Source organism: Diceros bicornis, chromosome 13 (assembly GCF_020826845.1).
Source record: "Diceros bicornis minor isolate mBicDic1 chromosome 13, mDicBic1.mat.cur, whole genome shotgun sequence".
Classification (NCBI taxonomy): domain Eukaryota; kingdom Metazoa; phylum Chordata; class Mammalia; order Perissodactyla; family Rhinocerotidae; genus Diceros; species Diceros bicornis.
The window spans coordinates 54667852-54693133 of NC_080752.1; the positions used below are offsets into that span (position 1 = coordinate 54667852).

The 25282-nt window shown below is 37.2% G+C and overlaps 1 protein-coding gene across 15 annotated transcripts in view; it reads right to left on the bottom strand.

The window, feature by feature from the left end:
• SCMH1 (Scm polycomb group protein homolog 1) overlaps positions 1–25282 on the bottom strand; it is a 214811-nt gene that overhangs the window by 134127 nt on the left and 55402 nt on the right. For 8 of the 15 annotated variants that reach the window (XR_009221902.1, XM_058553829.1, XM_058553841.1 and 5 more), the window contains 4 exons: positions 22321–22389; positions 21828–21851; positions 12968–13038; positions 891–1125 (listed from right to left, as the gene is read on the bottom strand). Coding sequence is in view for 14 of the 15 variants with exons in the window: in XM_058553829.1 (XP_058409812.1) it covers positions 891–1125; positions 12968–13038; positions 21828–21851; positions 22321–22389 (399 nt within the window). In the remaining variant the exon portion in view is untranslated. Of the gene's footprint in view, positions 1–890; positions 1126–12967; positions 13039–14193; positions 14337–20760; positions 20960–21827; positions 21852–22320; positions 22390–25282 lie in introns of those variants that run through there. The other 7 variants (XM_058553831.1, XM_058553837.1, XM_058553832.1 and 4 more) reach the window with 7 other exon arrangements.

A 25282-nucleotide genomic window follows, 5' to 3' on the forward strand; every position in this document is an offset into this window, starting at 1 on the left:
GGGACGCCTGCCATAGCACGGCCTGACAAGCGGTGCATTGGTGCGCGCCCGGGATCCAAACCGGCAAACCCCGGGCCGCTGCAGTGGAGCGTGCGCACCTAACCACTTGCGCCACCAGGCCGGCCCCTACATATAATTTTTTTATATGTAGGGGGAAATGTCAAATAACCACGTGGGGAGCTCTTTGAAATGATACGTGTCCTCTAATACTCGATTAATCTAGCACAGCCTCCTAAGGGGAACATAGCTCATAGCCCAAAACCCATCTCTCTCTATCCTCCATTGAGATTCACTGCAATAGTGATTGATAGCAATTGATGAGATGGGCTAACTCACTCAGATATACTGAGGCAAAAAGAAATCTGATCTTGAGGAGAAAAATGTAGTGGGGTTATTAGTTTAAGTAAAATAATGCATTTTACTTAATAATACATTCAAAGTGAGAAAATTCCAAGGACCAAGTGAGAATTTAGGGGAAAAGAGATGAGGGACCCTTATCACAGTCATCCTTTCTACTGGGAGAAATTTTCCCTCACCTCTTATTATCATTGTAGGATTCAGTGAAAGCGCTACGGTTTTTTGAGGCAGGTTAAATGGCAAGGCCTCCTCCCATTCTCTCTGTCAGGATGAAGGGGAACTGACGAAGAAGAATGAAGGGTGTGGTTTCTTATCAGAAAAAGGAGAGCTTAAGAGAAGCTTGGATATCATAAGTTAATGTAGAGATGGAAATGTCCAGATTTTATAGCTCATTTAATTTTGGGTGGGCGTTTTCTTTTGGACCATATGAAAAAGAAGGGATAGGCAGGGGACCCTAGGTTTTCTCATAATAGGATGTACAATTTGAGGAAGATAACTACTTGGTTAAGAAGAGCTTGGGTCTAGTTACTCACCCAGAGGGGGCTGCAGCATACCCCCATTCTTCTCACAGTTCCCAATAGGCTGGATTTCAGCAGAGTCAACCAGCCGCCAGAAGTCATTCTTGTTGTCACTACCATCAAGGCGAAGGCGGAGGCGAGCACCTGTCAGTCCAACTACTGTGGCAATACAGGTGGATGTGGTGTTCCTGGGGTCCTGTGCTTCCAATTTCATGCTGATCTTGAACTCGTTGCTTGGAGGTGTGTAGGACTGAGGAGAACAAGCCATGGGGGTTAGGCAGACTAAGAGTAAACAGCATTTTCCGTAGGATGTTAAGAGATGGAACTTGAAAATTTATGCTTTGGACTCAAATTGGTTACAGCTGGGCCAGGGACAACCATTTTGAATTATTCTCTAATACTTAGGAAGGGTTTCATGCAAAAGAAACAATGGAAGGTAAAATGAAGGGGAAAAAATTACTTTCCCCTGAAGTATCAAATATTGACCCACACCAGTAAGAAAAGGACAAGAGTGTCTCAAATGGTTCTTACTTAAATGCCTTCTCATCCTATCTTCCCCAACTCCCTAACCTTCCAGGTATTCATAAAGATTTTTTGTTTTTTTTTTAAAAATCATCCTATTAAACTATATCTTAGGGTCTCTCCATGGAGCATTTCAGTATATTAATTTGTATATCCACCATACAGACTAACTATTGGGGGCTGATTTTTTTCTTATTTTGACATTAACTTATAAGACAATTCATATTTTTAAAACACGTTATAGTTGACATACAATAAACTACACACTTTGGTAAGTCTTAACATATGTATACATCCATGATACCATATACATCATATACACCCTTAAAACCATCACCACAATCAAGATAATGAACATGGACACGCTCCCATGTTTTCTCATGTCCCTTTAGAATCTCAATCTCTAGCACCTTCCTGGACCCCTGTCCACAGGCAAACACTGATCTACTTTCTATCACCGTAGATTGGTTTGCATTCTCTAGTCTTGAATACAATCATAGAGAATATACTTTTTTTTTGTCTAGCTTCTTTCATTCGGCATAATTATTCTGATAGTCATCCATATGGTTGAATGTATCAATAATTCATTTCTTTTGCTTTATTTTTAAAGACTTAATTTTTTTAGAGAAGTTTTAGGTTCACAGCAAAATTTGAGAGGAAGGTACAAAGATTTCCCATACACCCTGCCCCCACATATACCTAGTCTCCCTTATTATCAACATCCCCCACCACAGTGGTATATTTGTTACAATTGATAAACCTACACTGACACATCAAAATCACCCAAAGTCCATAATTTACATGAGGGTTCTCTCTTGGTGCTGTACGTTCTATAGGTTTGGTCAAATGTATAATAATATATATCGATCATTTTAGGATCATACAAAATAGTTTAACTGCCCTAAAAATCCTCTGTGCTCTGCCTATTCATCCCTCACCCACTCAACCACTGGCAACCACTGATCTTTTACTGTCTCCATAGTTTTGCCTTTTCCAGAACGTAATATAGTTGAAATCAAACAGTATGCAGCCTTTTCAGATTGGCTTCTTTCCCTCAGTAATATGCATTTAAGTTTCCTCCATGTCTTTTCATGGCTTGATAGCTCATTTCTTTTTAGGGCTGAATAATATTCCATTGTCTCGCCAAACCACAGTTTATTTATCCATTTGTTTATTGAAGAACATCTTGGTTGCTTCCAAGTTTTAGTTATGAATAAAGCTACAGGTTTTTGTGTAGACATAAGTTTTCAACTCCTTTGGGTAAATATCAAGGAATATGACTGCTGGACTGTACAGTAAGAGTATGTTTAGTTTTGTAAGAAGTCACCAAACTGTCTTACAAAATGGCTGTACCATTTTGCATTCTCACAAGCAATGAATGAGAATTCCTGTTGCGCCACATCCTTGTCTGCATTTGGTGGTGTCAGTGTTCTGGATTTTGGCCATTCTAGTAAGTGTGTAATGGTATCTCATTGTTTTTTTAAATTTGCATTTCTCTGATGACATATGATGTGGAACATCTTTTCATATGGTTTTTTGTCACCTGCATATCTTCTTTCGTGAGGTGTCTGTTAAGATCTTTGGCTCATTTTTTAATCAAGTTGTTTATTTTCTTATTGTTGAGTTTTTCATGTTCTTTGTAGTATATTCTGGAAAACAATCCTCTATCAGATGTGTCTTTTGCAGGTATTTTCTCCCAATCTGTGGCTTGTCTTCTCATTCTCTTGACAGTGTCTTTCACAAAGCAGGTTTTAATTTTAATGAAGTCCAGCTTATCAATTATTTCTTTCAAGGATCGTGCCTTTGGTGTTGTATCTAAAAAGCCATCGCCACGGCCAAGGTTTTCTCCTATGTTATCTTTTAGGGGTTTTATAGTTTTGAGTTTTGCATTTAGGGCTGTAGTCTACTTTGAGTTAACTTTTGTGAATGGTGTAAGGTCTGTGTCTAGATTCCTTTTCTTACATGTGGCTGTCCAGTTGTTTCAGAACCATTTGTTGAAAAGACTGTCTTTGCTCCTTGGTCAAAGATCAGTTGACTATATTTACATGGGACTATTTCTGGGCTCCCTATTCTATTCCACTGATCTATCTGTCTCTTCCTTTGTCAATACCACACTGTATTGATTACTGTAGCTTTACAGTAAGTCTTAAAGTTGGGGAGTGTTAGTCCTTGACTTTGTTCTTCTCCTTCAATATTACGTTGGCTATTCTAGATCTTTTGCCTCTCTGTATAAACTTTAGAATCAGTTTGTCAATATCCACAAAATAACTTGCTGGAATTTTGATTAGGCATTGACTCTTGCATTGAATCTATAAATGAAGTTGGGAATCTTGACAATATTGAGCCTTCCTCTTCTTGAACACAGACTATCCATTTTTTTTAGTTCTTCTTTGATTTCATTCACCAGAGTTTTGCAGTTTTCCTCATGCAAATCTTGTACACATTTTGTTAGACTTATACCTAAGTATTTCATTTTTGGAGGTGCTAATGTAAATGGTATTGTATTTTTAATTTCAAATTTCACTTGTTCATTGCTGGTATACAGGAAAGTGATTGACTTTTGTATATTAATCCTGTATTAGTCTAGGAGTTTTTTCCTCATTTCTTTCAGATTTTCTATATAGACAATCATGTCATCTGCAAACAACGCGAGTTTTATTTTTCCCTTCCCAATCTGTATATCTTTTATTTCCTTTTCTTGTCTTATTGCAATATCTAGGACTTCTAGTATGATGCTGAAAAGGAGTGGTGAGAGGGGACATTGTTGCCTTGTTCCTGATCTTAGTGGGAAAGTTTCTAGTTTCCCACCATTAAATATGATGTTGGCTATATGTTTTTTGTAGATATTATCACTCAGCATAACTATTCTGATATTCACTCATATTGCTGAACATATTAATAATTTATCTCTTTTTATTGCTGAGCAGTATATCATGCTGATGAACATATGGAGTGTTTCCGGTTTTTAATTATTACAAATAAACCTTCTATGAACATCCACGTATAAATCTTTGTACGGAAATATACTTTCTTTTCTCTTGGGCAAATATCTAAAAGTGGAATGGGTGGATCATATGGTAGATATTTGTTTAACTCACACACCAGAAAATTTACCTTTTTTCAGTGTATAATTCAGTGGTTTTTAGTATATTCAGAGTAGTGTACAAACATCACTCCATCTAAATTTAGAACATTTGCATTCTCCCCCTAAAATAAACCCCATACCCATTAGCAGTCTCTTCCCAATATCCTCTCAGTCCAGTCCCCGGAAACCATTAATCTACTTTCTGTTTCTATGGATTTGCCTATTCTGGAGATTTAATATAAATGGAATTATACAATATGTGAGTGATTGCTTTCTTCACTTAGCATAATGTTTTCAAGGTTAATCTATGTTGTAGTGTATATCAGTACTTTATTCATATTCATTACTGAATAATATCCCGTCGTATGGATATACTACATTTTGCTTGTCCACTCATCAGCTGATGGACATTTAGGTTGCTTCCTCTTTTTGGTTATTATGTATAATGATGCCATGAAAATTTGTGTATAAGTTTTAGTATGGTCATATATTTTCATTTCTCTTGGGCTTATACCTAGGAGTGAGACTGCTGGGTCATGTGTTAATTTTATGTTTAACATTTTGAATAACTTTCAAACTGTTTCCTAAAGTTGCTACAGCATTTTACAATCTCACTAGTAATGTATGAGAGTTCCAATTTCTCCACGTTCTCACCGACACTTGTTATTGTCTGCCTTTTGATTTTAGCTATCCTAGTAGATGTAAAGTGGTATCTCACTGCAGTTTTGATTTGCATTTCCCTAAAGACTAACGACGTTAAGCATCTTTTACGTGCTTATTGGCGGCATGTATATATTTAGAGAAATATCTATTCAAATTCTTTGCCCACTTAAAAATTAGGTTATTCGTCTTAACTGTTGAATTGTGAAAGTTCTCCACATCTTCTGGATACAAGTCCCTTATCAGATACATCATTTGCAAATATTTTCTTCCATTGTGTGGGTTGTATTTTCACTTTCTTGATAGTGTCTTTGGAAGAACAAAAGCTTTTAATTTTGATGAAGTCCAATCTATCTAGTTTTTCTTCTGTTTGTGCTTTTGGTGCCATTTCTAAGAAACCACTGCCTAATCCAAGGTCATGAAGATTTACTCCTATGTTTTCTTCTAAGAGTTTTATAGTTTTAGCTCTTACATTTAGGATTATCATTCACTTGGAGTTAATTTTCGTATATGGTGTTGAGGAAGGGTCCAACTTCATTCTTTAGTATGTGGATATTCAGTTATCCCTGCATCAGTTGTTGAAAATCTCACTGAACTGTTTTGGCATCCTTGTCCAAAATCAATTGAGCATAAATGTATGAGTTTATTTCTGGATGCTCAAATCTAATCCGCTGATCTATATATATATATATTTATGCCAGTACCACAACGTCTTGAGTGCTGTAGCTTTGTAGTAACTGTTGAAATCAGGAAATGTGAATCCCCTACCTTTGTTGTCCTTTTCCAAGATTGTTTTGGTTACTCTGAGTCCCTTAGGATCAACTTGTCAATTTCCACAAAATAGCTGGAATTTCGATAGGAATTACATCAAATCAACAGATCAATTTGGAGAGTACTACTGACAGCTATGGGATTTGCCAACATTTTCTCTAAGTTTATGGCTTCTATTTCCATTCTCTTACCAGTGTCTTTTGAAGAACAGAAGTTCTAAATTTTGACAAAATCCATTTTATAACTTTTTTATAATGGATCATGCTTTTGGTAAGGTATTTTCTAAAATTTTTTTTCTTTTTTCTTTTCTTTTTTTGTGAGGAAGATTGGCCCTGAGCTAACATCCATTGCCAATCCTCCTCTTTTTGCTTGAGGAAGATTGTCCCTGAGCTAACATCTGTGCCAGTCTTCCTCTATTTTGTATATGGGATGCTGCCACAGCATGGCTTGATGAGCAATGTGAGGTCTGTGCCCAGGATCTGAACCTGCGAACCCCGGGTCGCTGAAGCAGAGCACATGAACTTAATTGCTACACCACTGGGCTGGCCCCTAAAGTTTTTTTTTTAATATAAGTTTTGCACATTTGTTAGTTTATTCCTAAATATTAATTCTTTGCTGCTATTGTAAATGGGAATTTCTCTTCCATTATATCTTCTATTGAGTTACTTTTAACCATTGAGTACAATGCTGGCTTTAGTACTGAGGTATAAATACTTTTTTCAAGTTAAGGATGTATCATGCAATTCCTAGGGGTTTTTCTGTTTTTTGTTTTTTGCTCAGTAATGTGTTGAAGTTTTTCTTCCAAACTACTTTCCAAAATAATTGAACCATTTTACATTTTCACCAGTAGTTTATGAAAGTTCCATTTACTCCACATCCTTGCCACTGTTAAGTGTAGTCAGTCTTTTTTATCAGAGACATTTAAATAAATGTATAGAGGTATCTCATTATGACTTTACTTTGTATTTCCCTACTGAAATAATGCTGACCATCAATTTATGTACTTATTTGCCACCCATATATTTTCTTTGGTGTTTGTTCTAATCTTTCAATCTGGATCCCTTTTCTTTTTTTGACCTGGTCATATGGGTAGTACAATAGTTCTCTCTATCCGAGGGGGACATGTCCCAAGACCCCCAGTGGATGCCTGAAACCACGAATATTACCAAACTCTATATATACTATGTTTTTTCCTATATATACATACATATGATAAAGTTTATAAATTAGGCACAGCAAGAAATTAACAACAATAACTTCTCTTTGGCATATCCAAATTGCCAGAATCACTACTCTTGTACTTTGGGGCCAGTATTAAGTAAAACACAATCACTGCCACACTGTGACAGTTGATCTGATAACCCAGGCAGCTGCTAAGTGACTAATGGGCAGGTACTGTACACAGTGCAGATACGCTGGACAAAAGGATGAGTCATGTCCTGGGCAGGATGGCGCAGGATGGTGCAAGATTTCATCACGTTACTCGGAATGATGTGCAATTTAAAACTTATGAATTGTTTATTTCTGGAATTTTCCATTTAAAAACCTCTGGGCCGGCTGGGTGGTGTATCGGTTAAGTGCACGCGCTCCACTGCTGGCGGCCCAGGGTTCACAGGTTTGGATCCCGGGCGTGCACCAACACACCACTTGTCAAGTCATGCTGTGGCAGCGTCCCATATAAAGTGGAGGAAGATGGGCACGGATGTTAACCCAGGGCCAGTCTTCCTCAGCAAAAAGAGGAGGATTGGCAGATGTTAGCTCAGGGCTGATCTTCCTCCCAAAAAAAAAAAAAAGGAAAAAGAAAGTAAAACCTCTAATAAGGGGGAACTACTGTACAATGTTGAAAAGTAGGAGCAAGAGCAGACATCCTTGTCTTGTTCCTGACCTTAAGGGGAAAGCATTTAGTCTTTTACCATTAAGTATGATGTCACCTGTAGATTTTTCATAGATGCCCTTTACGGTTTAGGATTTAGGAAATTCCCTTCTATTTCTTGTTTGTTGAGTTTTTATTAGTAATGGACATTGGATTTTGTCAAATGCTTTTTCTGCACCTATTGTGATCATATTTTTCCTTTGTTAGCATGTTCATATGGTGAATTACACTGATTGAGTTTTGAATGTTGAATCAACCTTGCATTCTTGGAATTAAACCCCACTTAGTCATGATGAATTATTTTTACATATTGTTGGATTTGATTTCCTAAAATTTTGTTTATAATTTTTACATGTATTTTCACATGGCATGTTGCTTTGTAGTTTTCTTTTCTTTCAATGTCTTTGCCTGGTTTTGGTATCACAGTAATGCTTGCCTCATAGAGTGAGCTGGAAGGTACCACATTTTCGTAAACTTTCTGGAAGAGTCTGTGTAGAACCTGCATTATTTTTTCCTTAAATGTTAGGAACAATTCACCAGTGAAGTCATCTAGGTCTGGAATTTTCTTTGTGGGAAAGTTTTTAACTATAAATTCAACTTCTGTAACAGAAATAGCGCTATTCAGAGTTTCTATCTTCTTGAGCAAGCTTTGGTAATTTGTGTCATTCATGAAAATTATCCATGTCATCTAAGTTGTCAAATTTAAAGGCATAAATTTGTTCACAATACTCCTTCATTATCCTTTTAATATCTGTAGAATCAATAGTGATGTTACCTCTTTCAGTTCTGACATTAGTAATGCGTGTTTTTTCTCTATTCTTGATTAATCTGGCTAGAGGTTTTTCACTTTTACTATCTTTGCAAAGAACCAGCTTTTGGTTTCAAAAGGAGATTTTCTCTACTATTTTTCTATTTTTTATTTCATTGATTTATGCTGTAGTCTTGATTTATGCTCTGTTTTCTTTCCTCTGCTTACTTTGGGGTTAACTTGCTCCTTTTTTCCTAGTTTTTTAAAGTAGAAGCTGAGGTCAGTAACGAAACTTTTTTTCTTTTCTAATATAGGTATTTAGTGCTATAAGCACTGCCTTAGCAGCATATCACAAATTCTGGAATGTTCTGCTTTCATTTCCATTTAGCTGAAAATACTTTCTGATGTCCCTAAATACCACCATGGGTATTTAAAAATGTGTTACTTAGTTTTCAAATATTTGGAGATTTTTCAGATAACTTTCTGCTATTGATTTTTTTTTTTTTTGTGAGGAAGACTAGCCCTGAGCTAACATCCGATGCCAATCCTCCCCATTTTTCTTGAGGAAGAGTGGCCCTGAGCTAACACCTGTGCCCATCTTCCTCCACTTTGTATGGGACGCCGCTACAGCATGGCTTAACAAGCAGTGAGTCGGTGTGCATCCGGGATCTGAACCTGCAAACCCCGGGCTGCTGAAGCAGAGCGTGCACACTTAATCACTGGTGCTGCCAGGCCAGCCCCACTGCTACTGATTTTTAATTTAATGCCAATATATTAGAGAACATCCTTTGTACTACTTAAATCTTTTTAAATTTTTAAGTCATATTTTATGGTCTAACTTGGTAAATGTTCTGTGTGCATGTGAAAAGAATGTATATTCTGCTGTTGTTGGAGAGTGTCAATTAGGTCAAGTTGGTTGATAGTGTTGTTCAAGTCGACTATATACTTGCTGATTTTCTGTCTACTTGTTCTTTTAATCACAGAAAGGAGCATTAAAAGTCTGACTATAGATAAATGTTAGATTTATTTATTTCTCCTTACTGTTTTATCATTTTTTGCTTCATGTAAGGATTGTCTGACCCCTTATCACGATGAAATTACTTTTTACTCCTGGTAATATTCTTTGTGCTGAAACATACTTTGATATTAAGATAGCCACTTCAGCTTTATTATGGCTAATGTTAGCATGGTGTATCATTTTCCATTTTTTTACTTTTAACCTATTTGTTTCTTTATATTTAAAGCGTAATTTCTTGCAGGCACTATATAATTGAGTCTTGCCTTTTATCCAATGTCACAATCTCAGCCTTTTAATTGGGGTTTTTAGACCACTGATAATTAATTTAATTATGGATATGGCTGGATTTAAAATTTTTTTTAAAATAATTTTATTTATTTATTTTTCCCCCAAAGCCCCAGTAGATAGTTGTATGTCATAGCTGCACATCCTTCTAGTTGCTGTATGTGGGATGCAGCCTCAGCATGGCCGGACAAGCGGTGCGTCGGTGCACGCCCGGGATCCAAACCCGGGCCGCCAGTAGCAGAGCGCGTGCACTTAACCGCTAAGCCACGGGGCCGGCCCATGATATGGCTGGATTTAAAACTACTATCTTGCTGTTTGTTTTCTATTATTTTAGTAATTGAGGTTTATAGTAAACATATTTAACTTATCAGTCTATCTTCAAGTAATATTATACTACTTCATGTATAAGAATCTCACACAAGTATACTTAAGATTTCTCCCCTCCTCGCCTTTATGCTATTGTTATCATACATTTTTTACTTTGAAACATGTTATCACCTCTACAATGCAATATTATTATTATTGTTTACACAATTATCTTTTATAGATATTTAAATAATAAGAAAAAACATTTTATGTATTTAACCTTATAATTACAATTTCCAGTGACTTTCATTCCTTTGTGTAGATTTGTAATTCCATCTGGTATCATTTTCTTTTCTTTTTTTTTTTAAACATATGGTTGATTTTTTTTTTTTTTTTTGGTGAGGAAGATTGGCCCTGAGCTAACATCTGTGCTCATCTTCCTCCATTTTGTATGTGGGACACCTCCACAGCATGGCCCAACAAGCAGTGCACTGGTCCATGCCCAGGATTCAAACCCGCGAATGCTGGGCCACCAAAGCGGAGCATGCGAACTTAAATACTATGCCACCAGGCCAGCCCCTGGTATGATTTTCCTTCTGCTAGATGGACCTCCTTTAACATTTCTTGTAGTGAGTCTGCTTGTGATAATTCCTTCAGCTTTTATATGTCTGAAAATATCTTCATTTTTCTTTCATTTTTGGAAGATCTTTTAGCTGGGTACAGAATTCTAGGTTCACAGTTTTTCCTTTTGGTACTTTAAAGACATTACTCAACTTTCTTCTTGTTTGCATTGTTTCTAACAAGAAAACATAATGTCATTCTTATCTTAGTTTCCCTGTATGTAAAGTGTCTTTTTTCTCTGGCTGCTTTTAAGATGTTCTCTATCACTAATTTTTTTGTCTTTTTTTTGCTGAGGAAGATTTGCCCTGAGCTAACATCCATTGCCAATCTTCCTCTTTGTTTTGCTTGAGGAAGACTGTCTCTGAGCTAACATCTATGATAATCTTCCTCTATTTTGTATGTTGGTCGCCACCACAACATGACTGATGAGTGGCGTAGGTCCACGCCTGGGATCCGAACCTGTGAACCTAGGCCACTGAAGCAGAGCACACCAAACTTAACCACTATGCCACAGGACTAGACCCCCCCATCACTAGTTTTGAGCATTTATGATACGCCTTAGTGTAGTTTTCTTCTTGTTTCTGTTTTTTTGGATTCATTGAGCTTCTTAGATCTGTAGATTTATAGTTTTCCTCAATTTTGCAGTTTTTAGAAATTAAATCTTCAAATATTTTTTCTGTCCCTCATCTCTGTAGAGGTTCTGAGTCTATTCAATCGACTGGTTATTCTCCTCATTATTGGTTACCTTTTCCTGCCTCTTTACATGCCTGGTAATCTCTGACTGGATACCAGACATTGTGAATTTTACCTGTTGGGTGCTGGATATTTTTGCATTCCCTTCTTGTGCTTGGTTCCTAGATGTAGTTAAGTTACTTGAAATTAGTCTGATCATTTTGAGTCTTACTTTTATGATTTGTTAGGCAGGTCCAAAGCAGTGCTCATTCTAAGGTTAATTATTTCCCACTACCGAGCAAGATCTTCCTGAGTATTTCACCTGATGCCACATGAATTAGGAGATTTTCCAGTCTAGATGATGGGATCAGACACTATTCCCAACCCTGTGTGAGTGCCAGGCTCTATTCTTTTTAATTCTTTTAGATGCTTTTTCCCTTGGCTTTGGGTAGTTCCCTCACATGCATACAGTGAACAATAGTACTTTGCTGAATACCTGAAGGAGGTTTTCTGCAAATCTCTGTGGTTTTCCTTCTGTGCAGTTCTCTCCTCTCCGGCACTCTGTCCTGCAAAATCTAGCCACCTTGGTTTCCCTGGACTCTCAGCTCGACATCCTCAAATTAGAGAGTCTGCTGGGTTCCATCTGGGTTCTTCTTCTCAAAACTCTCTTAAGGCAGTAAGCTGGGAAATCATAAGGGGCTCAATTCATTTGTTTTCCATCTCTCAGAGATCACTGTGCTTGGTTGCCTGATCTTCGGTAACTTGAAAACCATTGTTTAACATACTTTATCTTTTTTTTTAATCATTTCAGGTGGGGTGTAAATTTAATACTTATTATTTCAAATGAGCAGAAGTCCTGAATTTGTACTTTTATTTAGAGTACAGACAAAATTGAAACTCAAAGTGAAATGTTGACAGTTTTAGGAAATAACCATTGAATACTAAAGGAAGGGAGATGTAAATAACTTCCTGATGTTTAGCTCTGTTGAGTAGCAGTATACTTCTTTGCTTACCAGCCTTATCATGTACTGATATAGTCAACATCATCTGTGTATTGTGTGGAGCACTTAATCCTAAGTGGGAAGCTCTGAATGACCTCTAATGAGCTCCTAAAACACTCCCGCACAGTGGGACTCAGTGCCAGTATTCTTATGAAAAGATAAGATTGTGGCAAGGGTGTTGAGTACAAAGGAACAAATACTGCTCCACTTCTAAGAACTGTCTAAGGGCTATAACTCTGTTTCCTATCTGTCTGAATTACGAGCTACAGTAAAAACTAGCTATCGTTTTCAGTAACACAGAATATTCTCAAGGAGGTGAAGAAGAAGCAAAAGGTGTTACTTGGGATGAAGTTGGGGAGAATGTCTGCTGTTAAAACTCATAGTGAGTCTTGAGTTGTATTCTTCCCATATAAGTTTATTCTGGTGCCTTCAGGTGAGAAGCCCAAGGGCTCTGACCTCACGTTTTGCTTGTCTAAAGACCAGAAAAAAACTACTTGCCTCCCACCTACTAAATGTTGAGAATCAATTACCTGCTTGAAGCAATGGACAGGTGCTGGGACTGAACATGTTTCTTTTAGGTATTTGTCCCAGGTAAAATGACCTGTAAAGGAAACAGAAATCTCTATCACAGTCAACTTTCTAAAAAATTCTTTCAGGATGCAATCTACACCAATCATTAGGCTATTTTCAGACTGGTTTGGATCATAAGAAAACTTATTTTTCCCTGTTTGGGCTCAAAGGAGTATTAGGGGGAGAAATCTAGGTGACCTGAGTGGATCATTTTAGATCAGTGTTTTTTAATCATGGTCTAAAGATGACCTGAGGTGTTTTTCATGTTAGTCCCTAAGGTGATCCAAAATGCCAGAGCAAGATATACCAGTGTCTCAAAGAAGTACCCAGGTAGCTCGTGGAAAACAGAACAGAAGAGGTAGAAAGTGGGTAAGGAGATTCCTTCTGACAACCTTACTCCTGGAAAGGTCCCTTAATGCCATCAAACGATAGCTTTTAACACCCAGTATGGTTGGATCCCACCATCTCAGCTCAAAAAAGAATGAAGGAAAGGCTATCTAGAGACATGGAGTAAAAGGATTTGAGGGCAGAAAAAGTCAGAATGAGTGAGATTATATTTGAACTCTCACTCTAAAAACTGGTTCTCTTTCACCCACCCCTACCCCACTCCCATCCCTGCCATTGTTGCATTGCGCTGAGGTGCAAAATGACAAAGATTTGGTAATTTAGAGAAAAGTAGGTCCTGGATAGCATTTCTGATGATAGTAACCAAAAATAAGCTGGAGAATCTACAGACTCTTTTAGCCTCTTGAAGTGGCCTTAGAGCTACTCAAAGTTTGAGGAACACTGCACTAGAAAAGCAATCTTTTTTTTTTTTTTTGAGGAAGATCGCCCCTGAGCTAACATCTGCCAATCCTCCTCTTTTTGCTGAGAAAGACTGGCCCTGGGCTAACATCCATGCCCATCTTCCTCCACTTTATATGGGATGCCGCCACAGCATGGCTTGCCAAGCGGTGCGTCAGTGTGCTCCCGGGATCCGAACTGGGGAACCCCGGGCCGCTGCAGCGCAGCGTGCGCACTTAACCGCTTGCGCCACTGGGTCGGCCCCTAGAAAAACAATCTTTAAGGTGACGTTATGCTGGGGCCAGGGAAAACATTTTAAAGGACATATCTTATTGGACCACAAAAGATTACCAGGTTCTTTATTAAAGGTTAAACCAATTACCAATCTCTCCCTAATACCCACCTAGAGGTGACCCCATGATGGAGCAGGGAAGGTCCCAGAGACTCTCACAAGCTAAAACATTGTAGCAAACCAGCATTTCTTGAAGTTTCCTCTGTGGTGGAGCAGCACAGGGCCCCTTTGGGCCATGCAAAAAGCACTAGATGCTGGGAATAAAAATGAGTCACTGAATGATGAAATCTAAATCACTTCAAAGATGATGCCAAGACTTTACACTCTATTGACTTTACAGCTTCTGTGTTAAAACTGGTCTCTTTCCCACCATCCTCAACCAAGCCAAATAGATCCAAGCCAAATAGATCTGGCCAGAAATCACAGTCAGTAGGCCATTTCATGACTGGCCACTGATTAATCATCTTGAATAGACAGTTAGTCCATAGGGTAAATGAGATGGATATTTCTTTGAGTCAAGATTTAAAGAGCTCATCAGAATTTAATAGCTTGTTCTTAGCTGAGATGGCCCTGAATACTGAATACATTTCATCACTATTCTTTCTTAGAAAAAGGAAACATTACAAATTATTATTCCATTCTTATAAATAAAGGATTAAGTCAAATAATAAGTCTTGGATTTGACTAGACTACAACTCTTGAACTCTAGCATCTGTAGCAGCACTGTTTACTAAAACTTTCTGCGATGACACAAATGTCTTGTATCTGTGTTGTCCAGTAAGGTAGCCACTAGCCACATGTAACTACTGAACACTTGAAATGTGACTGGCATGAGGAATTAAAATTAAAATTTTATTTAATTTTAATTATTTTAAATTTAAATACCTATATGTGGCTAACGGCTACTTATTAGGCAGTTCAGGTCTGGAGGTTTGGTCAGTCCTAGGTAACTGCTTGTATTAGCTTGAGTTCTGACCACAAGCACCCAAGAGACTTTGGTTTTAAGAATTACCGTAAAATCAGGGGTACTGAAATAATTAGGATATTAATTACAGTTCTCTATTACACATATCAATTATGATAATCAATCCCTGTTATACAGGCAAGAAACCTCACATCTTCCTTCATTTAAGGAACACCTTATTACTAACTGAATGAAAAGGAATCTCTTTGTTAGAAGCAGTTCACCCATTGTGAGGGTTGACTGACTTGAACCATATCTAGATTAGTATTTTTCTTAAATTTGACTGCTTAGGCTATCTAAGGCTTAGTCCCTTATTATCAGGTGAAGTGCAAAATAAGTTAATTCTGAGCACCTAATGTAATGCCCATAATGGAGCCAAACATCATGTCTACCGTATCTCCAAGCACTAAAATAACCCCCCAAAAATAGGACAGGCAGCAAGGTACAGATCAGGGTTGGTAAACTTTCTGTAAAGAGATAGTAAAAATTTTTTGTTTTGTGGGCCATAGAGTCTTTGTCACAAAAACTCAACTCTGCATTGTAGCATGAAAACAGGTATAGACAATATGTAAATGAATGAGTATGGCTATGTTCCACTAAAACTTTATTTATAAAAACAGGCAGTGGGCTGGATTTGGCCCCCAAACACTAGTTTGCCAACTCCTGGTATATATCACTGATTCCCAAATGTTACTTATCATTAGAATCTCCTGAATAATTTTTCTCATTTCTTTAAATAGAGTTCTGGGCCCTATCTTCAGAGGTTCTCATTCAGTAGGCTCTGAGTATGGTCTGAGAATCTGTATTTTCAAAGGCTCCCTAGGTAATTCTGATTAACATCTGTGTCTAGAAACTACTGGTACAGCTGAAAGAATGATATTGGGAGTCAGAAGATGCTGGTTAAAGTCTTGTTTCTATAACTAACTGTCTTGGATAAATTACTTAATCCTTCCAAGCATCAGTTTACTCATCTGAAAGATGGAGATAATATCTATCTCACAAGATTGTATCCACACTAATTCATTCTATAAATATTTATTAAACTCGTTCCAAGTGCAGAAGCACTATGCTAAATGTTCCCCTAGGAACTAGATAGACATGGTTCCTAAATTCATGGATCTTGCAGTCTAGAGATAAGCAGAGATATTAAATAAATAATAACACAAATAATCTGGTACAATTATGATAAATTTAAGTTAATGAGGTAGTACAGGTTGCCTTGAGAATGCAGAAGAGGGAAATCTAATCCATACTTGGGATCAAGGATTATTGTGAAGATTAACATTATTAACTAACATAAGTGTAACGTTTTATAATTTACAGAGTGATTTCAATTATTCATTCAACTGATGTTTGAGTATCCTCTATGTGCCAGGCAGTATTCTAAGTGCTGGGATAAGACAGGAGGTCCTTGCCCTCATGGAATTTACATTCTGGTGCATGATGGGGCACAATAAACACATAAATAAATAAGGTAATAAGTGGTAAGTATTTCAGGGAAATAAAATAATGTGATGTGATAGATAGAGACTGGGAACTGTATTAGATGATGAAGTTATGGACCGACGCTCTACAGAAGACACATTTCAGCTGAGACCTTACAGATGAGAAAAAGCCAGCCATCTCTATATTACTGAATAATGCTTATGAAAGTGTTTTACAAACTCTAAGGCACAGCACATGATAGTTACATTCATTATTAGAAAATAAGATCCCCATTCTGAAGGGACTTACAAACTACACAGAAGTACTTTTAAAAAATTAAAAGTTCCCCAAAATGTTAAAGCACAAGAGATCCACCCAGTCAAATGCATGAATCTCTTTCTCTAATATTCATTCACTCAACAAATATTTACTGTTTATCTACTACATGCCAAGCCTAGTTCTAGGCACTGGTGAGATATAGCAAAGAACAAAACAGCTGAAGTCTCTGCCCACAAGGAGCTTACATTCTAAGGGGGCAGATAGATAATAAATAAATAAACAAATAAATATATGTCAGTTGGGCCAGAGGGTAACAGAGACCCAGATAATAATTATACAATTCTTGGCCCTTTTCAAATAAAGAAAAAATAAAGCAAGGTAAGAGGGAAAGAGAGTGCTGAGGGTGTATGTACTATTTTAGGCAGGATGGTCAAGAAAGGCATCTTGATGAGGTGATATAAAAGTTGAGACCTGAATGGTCCCTCGAGCCTCTGGTAGAATACTTCCAATGATGAGAAACTCATTCAGCTATCGTTCAGTAGTACAAATGGATAGACTTTAACCTTATAGTCTGCCTTCTTCTAACCTCTACCCATTGGTCCTAGACATAATGTTTCTAATCTCTCTTTCTAAATATGTCCCAGATACCTCAACTGCTCCTGATTTGACCTGGTTATGTCAGGAACCTCCACTCATGCTGGCTACTGCTCTGGCCACATTCCTCTACAAGAACTCTACTTCATTCCACCTAAAGTGTGGAACCCAAATTCCTAAGAGCAATAAAGACAATCATAGTCTTTACACCAGAAATTCTACTCCAAGATTACTGAAAAGTGTTCTATTGTTTACATGTACCATAATTTATATAACAATATATGTTAAATACTTTTGATGATCATTTAAGTGTTTTCTTTCAAGAGTATCTTTGCAGACACATCTTTTAACACTTTTAAGATTATCTCCTTAGGGCAAATTCTTCCTAAGAGTGGGATTAATGGACAAAGAGTATGCATATTTTATGTTTTGATACAATATAATTCCTACCAATAGTGCATAAGAGTATGTTTCATACATCCTTGCTAAAACTGTTTTAACAGTCTCTATAATTTTGATAAATCTTATAAGTGAAAAAACAAAATACTGTTATACTTTTATTTGCAAGTCTTTGATTACTAATAAAGTTGAAGATTTTTTTGGGCTTATTAGTCAGTTTGTATTTTATTTTTGTCATTGTTCACTGAGGTATTCTTTTGTTTTCTCACAGATTCTAAGAGTTCTTTGTAGATTAAGGCTATCAGTCTTTTGTCTGTCATATATATTGAAGACATTTGTCTCAGTCTGATAGGATTTGCCCTTAAATTTCTCAGTCATTTTCTTTTATGACTTCTTGGTTTTCATATCATGCTTTCCTCACTTCAATATTGTAAAAATACTAACCCATGTTTTCTTCTAGGATTTCTCAGATTTCATTTTCTTACATTTCTATGTTTGATCTATTTGGGATTTATTCTGTGAGACAAATGAGGCAAAGATGTAGCTTTCCTTTTCACCTTTATTCAATAAATGTGCTTCAACTTCATTTATTAGATAAATCATCTTCTCCCCACTGATATGAGATGACACCTTGATCACATACTAATTTCTTATATACACTTGGATCTATTTCTGGACTCTGTATACTGTTCCTCTCATCAGTCAGTCTATTCTAGCACCAGGAGCACTTTGTTTTATGTAATTTCATAATGAATTTAAATAGAGCAAGTCCTTTTCACAAGTCACACCCTCAACTCTATGTTTTCCAGGCACTTTCAAATGATTAAGAAGTTGTGGCATATCCAGCACTAATAAAACCCAGTCATTCTAAAATGTCCAAAGCTAAGTTTATGAGATACATATTCTCAGTTCATTCTCAAAACACTGTCCATAGGCCTTGATATTTTTTAATGGATCATCTAAAGAAAAAACACCAAGCTAAAAAAAGAATTTCTGACTTTACCTCTCTTCCCAGAACAAATCCATCTATTTCCTTATCTCCTGTAACACCCTGTTCACACCTTTATTTTCATACTCTTCACATCATAGCATCATAATTATTTACGTAAGCTCTTTACAGATAGGGGCTATCTTTTATTAATTTTTAAAATCTTCACTGTTTAACACAGACTCTGAAACTTAATGAGGCTCCATAAAAATTTAGTGAATGACGAGTGAGTAAATGAAAAGTGACTGAATGAAAAGAAGCAGCAAGTAAATAACAGTCCTACTCTTTTCTGGACAAGTAAAATTACACCTGGGATATTAAATTTAGCTCTAGGAGCTACACTTTGAGAAGGATAGAACAAACGAAAGCCTAAATGGTGACCTAAGTGGTGAAGGGACACAAAACTATGTCACCTGAGGGCCAGCTGAAGGAACAATGAACATTTAGCATGAGTAAGAAAGCAAAGTCTTAGCGCCATTTCTTCATTTGTCCATCCAACAAATGTTTACAGCGTGTACCAAATCACTGAGCTGGGTGCTGGAGATACAACCATGATCAAAATATTGTTCTTACCCTCAGAGCTCCAGTCTAGTGAGAGACAGAGACGAAACAGCCAACCCTTATAAATTGTGGTGAGTGTTACGCTTGGAGATGGAGGGTGCTGTAGGAGCACCTACAGGGTTTGTGGAAGAATTCCCAGAGGAAGTAACTCTAAGCTTCTAAATGAAAGTTTAAAAGGATAAGCAAGAGTCAGCCAAAGAGAGAGGAAATTCTTTTTTCTGTTTCATACATAAAGGAAAACATGTATAAAAGTGAGTATAGAAGTGAGAAAAAGCAGTTCTAAAAATGGAATCTTTTGGTATGGCTACTGGGTGGAGTTTAAAGAAATAGTACTTTAGAAAAGAGATTGTAGATAAAAGCAGTGTTCAGGTATCAGAGAGCCTCATATACCACATTCATGAGAAGGGGAAGCATTGAAGGGTTTGGGGGAGGAGTTATTCTTCTGCATTGTGAAGAATGGATTGGAAAACTGTGAGGTTGGAGGCAGGAAGACTAGTTAGGATGCTGTTTTAATAATCTAGGTATGAGACAATGGTGGCTTGAACTAGGAAAGTAATAGAGTGGCAGTGAGAAGGCAGTCCCTAGAGCTGCTTTCTAATAACTAGAGGCCGGTATGCGAAAAATTGGCTAAACTTATTCCACATGGCCCTAAAAGTTATGACTAATAGAATTTACAAAGAAATAGACTTTGGATCAAAAAATATCTGTCTAAATATGATGTGAGTTGCCTAAGGAGGCTGTAAGTTCCCAACAACTTTGAGGAGTTCAAGACAAGACATTTTATAAGAAATTCAAAGTGTCAGATTTTGAAATGCTGGGCCAACTTATACTATTTTAAGGCCTTTTCCAAACTCTAAGATTCTAAAAATCTACTATTGAGTCTATTTCAATTTGATATTTGGGGCTGCTCTCTATGCTTGATGGCAAAATGAAATACACAGGATTAATTTATCAGAGGATATGCCTGGCTGTGCTACCTCTACTTCCACAAGGAAATTCAAATTTTCATGTCACTTTACACACTTTATGTTAAATTGAGTATCTATTTTTCAAAATTCCTTGTCAACAAGATAGGCTATTTATAACATACCTTCAGTTGTCACCAAACTATAATTGCTATCATTTATATTAGCAACAAAACCAAACACAGCAGCAGTTATCACTGAGTGGCTTCCATTTGCCTGCATCATGCTATACTATGTTCAATATCTCCCATGTTCATCACAACCTACAAAGTTGGTTTTATTCCCATTTTAAAGATGAGGAAATAGGCTGAGAAAGATTAAGTAATTGTCCTGAAATCACAAAACTGGTAAGTGGGGAATAGGAATTCGAACCAAGGCCTATCCAATTCTGATGTCCATGTTTTTTCTAACATACACCAGTACCTTAGAAAGCTTGAGGAAAGTTTTAAGGACTAATAAAAAGTGACTATCATTTATTGTTTATCAAGTGCCAGGCCCTTTACCTGCATTATTTCATTTCATTCATTTCTTCAGCTCACATTCACAGAATGCTTCACTTCAAAGAATGTCACAAGATTTGACTTAAAGTCTGAGGATAGTCGCTGAACAGGATGAAATTAATAATCCTCCAAAGTTGAAAAGTATTTGAGAGTTTTTAAAATGTTTTCACATCCATTAGCTCATGTAATCTTCTTAATAACCCTGTTAAGTAGGCAGAATGGGATTATTATCCCCATTTTATAAGTCAGAAAACTAAGGATCAAAGTCACAAAGTTACTAAGTGGCAGAGTTGGCTTTCAAAGAACCCAGGAGTCCTGGCTCTTAGTCTAGTGTTCTACTCTTGACATTATCTTCTTTGAGGTCATTGGAAGAAAAGCCAGGAGGAAGCAAATAGATAATGATAATAATAGAGCTAAACACACGAAGCTGCAGTAACAAAATATATAAAAATACTCAAATATTGATAAAAGCATCAGGATATGAATATTCATAACATGTAGAAGGATTTTAAAGGACTCTAAGAAGTTAAGACTGATGTTTATGTAGGAACCCTGAAAGCTGACTGAGAAGTATTAATATTAGTTTTATTTCTCAAATCCTAGTTGTAAACTATACTGTGCAGGGATGAAAACCAAATGCAAAACCAGTCTGACTCTTCTTATTTGATATTTTAATATTTCAGTTAAAAAATTTAGAAAATCTTTGTTTTATACATCCCATACATAATTTATTTTGGGAAAATCCCACCAAATTCTGAATTTATAGATGGTGGAGGTTTATTTTAGTTCTGGATTTAGTGAATTAAGAAGTTACTTCCAGTTTGGTTCAGTTCCCATCCTCCTCGTTCTCTAAGTAATTAACCCCTCTCCCTTTTTGTTAGCTTGGTCTGTGGCCTCCTGAGAAGGAGGGTTTGACATGACAGCTGAGATGAATCACATGGGCTCATTAGGCAAACAAGAGCACAGGATTCACAAGTTTATGAGACAGACCCATGGAACTCTTTCCCTCTTTCTAATCCCTAGCTTAGCAATTCCCCTTACTTAACAGAAACACAAGAAAAATATCTTACCTAGCTCCAGGATGTCAGTAGCTTCTATTAAAGAAAAAAATGTCACAGCATAAATCATCACGACAAACATACCAAAATGATAGAAAGGTGAAGTTCTGGGGTAAAATGAGTGCTTGAGAATTTGTCTAGTCCAATTCTCTCATTTTAAAAGATACTGAGTTTATTAGTAGTACAGTATTATGGAAGCACAGCACCCAATTCTGCCTTACTACCAAGCCTAAACTCTTAAGAACTATGGAAATCCAGAGAAGCTAAGCAACTGTGCCTAAAGTGATGACGCTAATTTGGGATTTTCTGTACTCAGAATCTAAGTTTCCTGGTTTCCAGCTCAAATCAAAGCATATTGCTTTAGACGGATACCTCTATAAATGACAATATTTGCTTTTGCTTTAACCAGTGAGTTCTTTGTATATTCAGACCTCTAAGAACAAAGGTTTTATGGTAAGACATGTCAAATAAAAGTTTTCCATGCCATATAGAGTTTTTTTCTTACCTTGATATTGGGATGCAGACTCTGATAGGTGACCATATTTGTGTTTTCTAACATCATTCCAGTCTATTACTGTGGGAAGAGAGAAAACAGTAATGTGGAAAGAAAATACAAGATTCGATACTTCTCCAGTTTAGCAAGATGTATCCATAGTTTTTGATAAAGTAATCCACTTTTGAGACTCTATTCTTTTTTTTTTATGAGTGTTTTTGTGTGTGTGTGTGTGTGTGAGGAAGATCAGCCCCGTGCTAACATCTGCCAATCTTCCTCTTTTATTGCTGAGGATGACTAGGCTAACATCCTAGGGCCCTAGGCTAACATCCGTGCCCATCTTCCTCCACTTTATATGGGATGCCGTCACAGCACGGCTTGCCAAGAGGTGCGTCAGTGCGCACCTGGGATCTGAACCGGCGAACCTGGGGCCGCCGCAGCGGAGCGCATGCACTTAACTGCTTGCGCCACTGGGCCAGCCCCTGAGACTCTCTTCTAAGGAAATAATCCAAAATACAGAATAAAAAGTTTCATTTTTAAAAGGTTCAGTATTGTTTGTAATACCAAAAAAGGGGAGGAGCACCTAAATGTTCAAAACAGAAGACTGATTACTGCAACACATTCACTTGACAAAGTATTTTGCAGTTGTTAAACTTTTACAAAAGCTAAACAGCAAAATGGGAAAATGTTTAAGTTATAATGTTATCTGATAAAATATGGGATCAAAAGTTATATTCATGGAATAATTACAATTATGTAAAAAATGGAAAACAAAGAACACCCTTGTTACGGGCTGAATTGTGTTCCCCCAGAATTCATGTTGAAGTCCTCACTCCACAGTACCTCAGACTGTGACTGTATTTGGAGACAGGGTTTTTAAAGAAGTAATTAGGTTAAAATGAGGTCATTAGGGTGGGCCCTAACCCAACATGACTGGGCTCCTTCTAAGAGGAAATCTGGACACAGATGCAAGAGAGGAGGATATGAAGACACAGGGAGAAGAAGGATATCTACAAGCCAAGGAGACAGGACTCAGAAAACACCAACCTCGCCAACAATGACACCTTGATTTCAGACTTCTAACTTTCAGAACTGTGAGAAAATAAATTTCTGTTGTTTAAATCACCTAGTCTGTAGTCTTTGTTATGGCAGCCCCAGCAAATGAATACAACCCTAAAACATTATCACTAGAAAAAAGACAGAAGTAAACACAGCAAATACAAACAATTGGTATATTTGGGTGGTGGTACTGCTTTTTTGTTCCCCTTTCTTTTTTCTAATCTCATATTATTTTCAAATTTTCTATAAAGAGGATATATTACTTATATAATGGAAATGTATTTTCCTCATTTGAAAATTTAGATTCATCTACTGACCCTACCACTTTCTCACCATCAAATCACTCATCATGGTTTCCCTTCTCTCCCTACCAGCTCAGATTCCACGGTCCCTCACTAAAATCACTCCCTGGCAAACACGCTTAACTCCCTCTCACCTCTTTATGGTCAAACTGGCCTAGTAAAGCCTCAATTCTAACTCTGGTTAAAGCCACTTATCCACCTATACCATGCCTACCCCAACAGTTCATGAGGGCTGAAGAAAAACAAATTGTAAGCTTACTGGTCTCACTTTAAATTCATGGCCATAATTCTGAAATGTCACTTAACACTGTCTAGAAATCACACATTTCCCTACTATGTTTGCTTTTCCACTTTCCAAAAAAAACAAATTCATATCCTTTTCTCTCTCCTCATACTGAAAATATTCCCTCTCTTACCTTCACTCTTAGGTGACGACATTAACTCAGGGTTCATTGAGAAAACAGAAATAAGGGATAGGAACTTCCATATGCCACTCATTTCAGGAAGGTATAGTCTTGATCTTGTTTAGTGGTATATCCCCAATGCATAGTACTGTAGCAGGTGCTCAGTTAATGTCTGGTGAATAAATGAATCTACTCATTCATCATTCTTTCAGACTTCTCTCCTGTGGCTGTGGATGAAGTGTCTCTGTTTTTATCAAAAGCCAACCATCTATTGTTTCTCCAGATCCCACTTCCTCTCATCCTCTCAAGGACTTTGCAAGCAGCCCCTTTCTAACAGATCACTTGCATCAGCATTCTTATTGCTCCATCATCTCCTATCAAAACAAACAAACACACAAAAAACCCAAACACACGCCCAACCCTCTTAATCTCACATATATCCCTCCTGCCATATCCTTCCATTTCTCTGCTCTCCCTCATGGGGAAACTTATTTTAAAGGTTGTCTATAGTCATTGCCTCCTAACTTCCTCACATTATCTCCTTTTTCAAATAGGGTTTTTCTGCTCACCACTCCATTGAAATTACTCCCAAATTTACATTTCCAGCACTGGCCTCTTTTCTTGGAATTCTATGCTCACATATACAACTACAAATACAGGCCATCTCTACATGGTTATCAACCAGATATTTCAAACTTAACATGGCTAAAACAGAACGCCACCTCTTGCCAACCTCTTCCTCTTTTTGTCTTCCCCAAACCAGTAAATAACATCTCCATCACCTAGTTGCTCAAGCGAAAAATCCTGGAAATTATGCTTGATGCCTCTACTTTCTTTACACCCATATCCCATTGGTCAGTAAATTCTGTTGGACCATATCCCAAATCCATCCACTACGCTTAATCTCACCACTCACACTCTAGTTCAAGTCACCATTACCTCTTACCTGGACCATTACAACAGCCTGCTAACTTGTATTCCTGCTTCTACTCTGGCCCTACTCCAACCTGTTCTTCACATAAGGGTCAGAGTGAGCATTTTAAAACAAAACAATGTCATTTATCTGCTTAAGGACCTCCAATAGCTTCCCACTGAGTGGGAAGGGTGCCTTACAAAGCTATGCAGGATCTGGCTCCTGCCACTTCTCTGATCTTGTCTGCTATGACTTTTCCCTTTTCCACTACACTCCAGTCACATTGGCCAGCATCC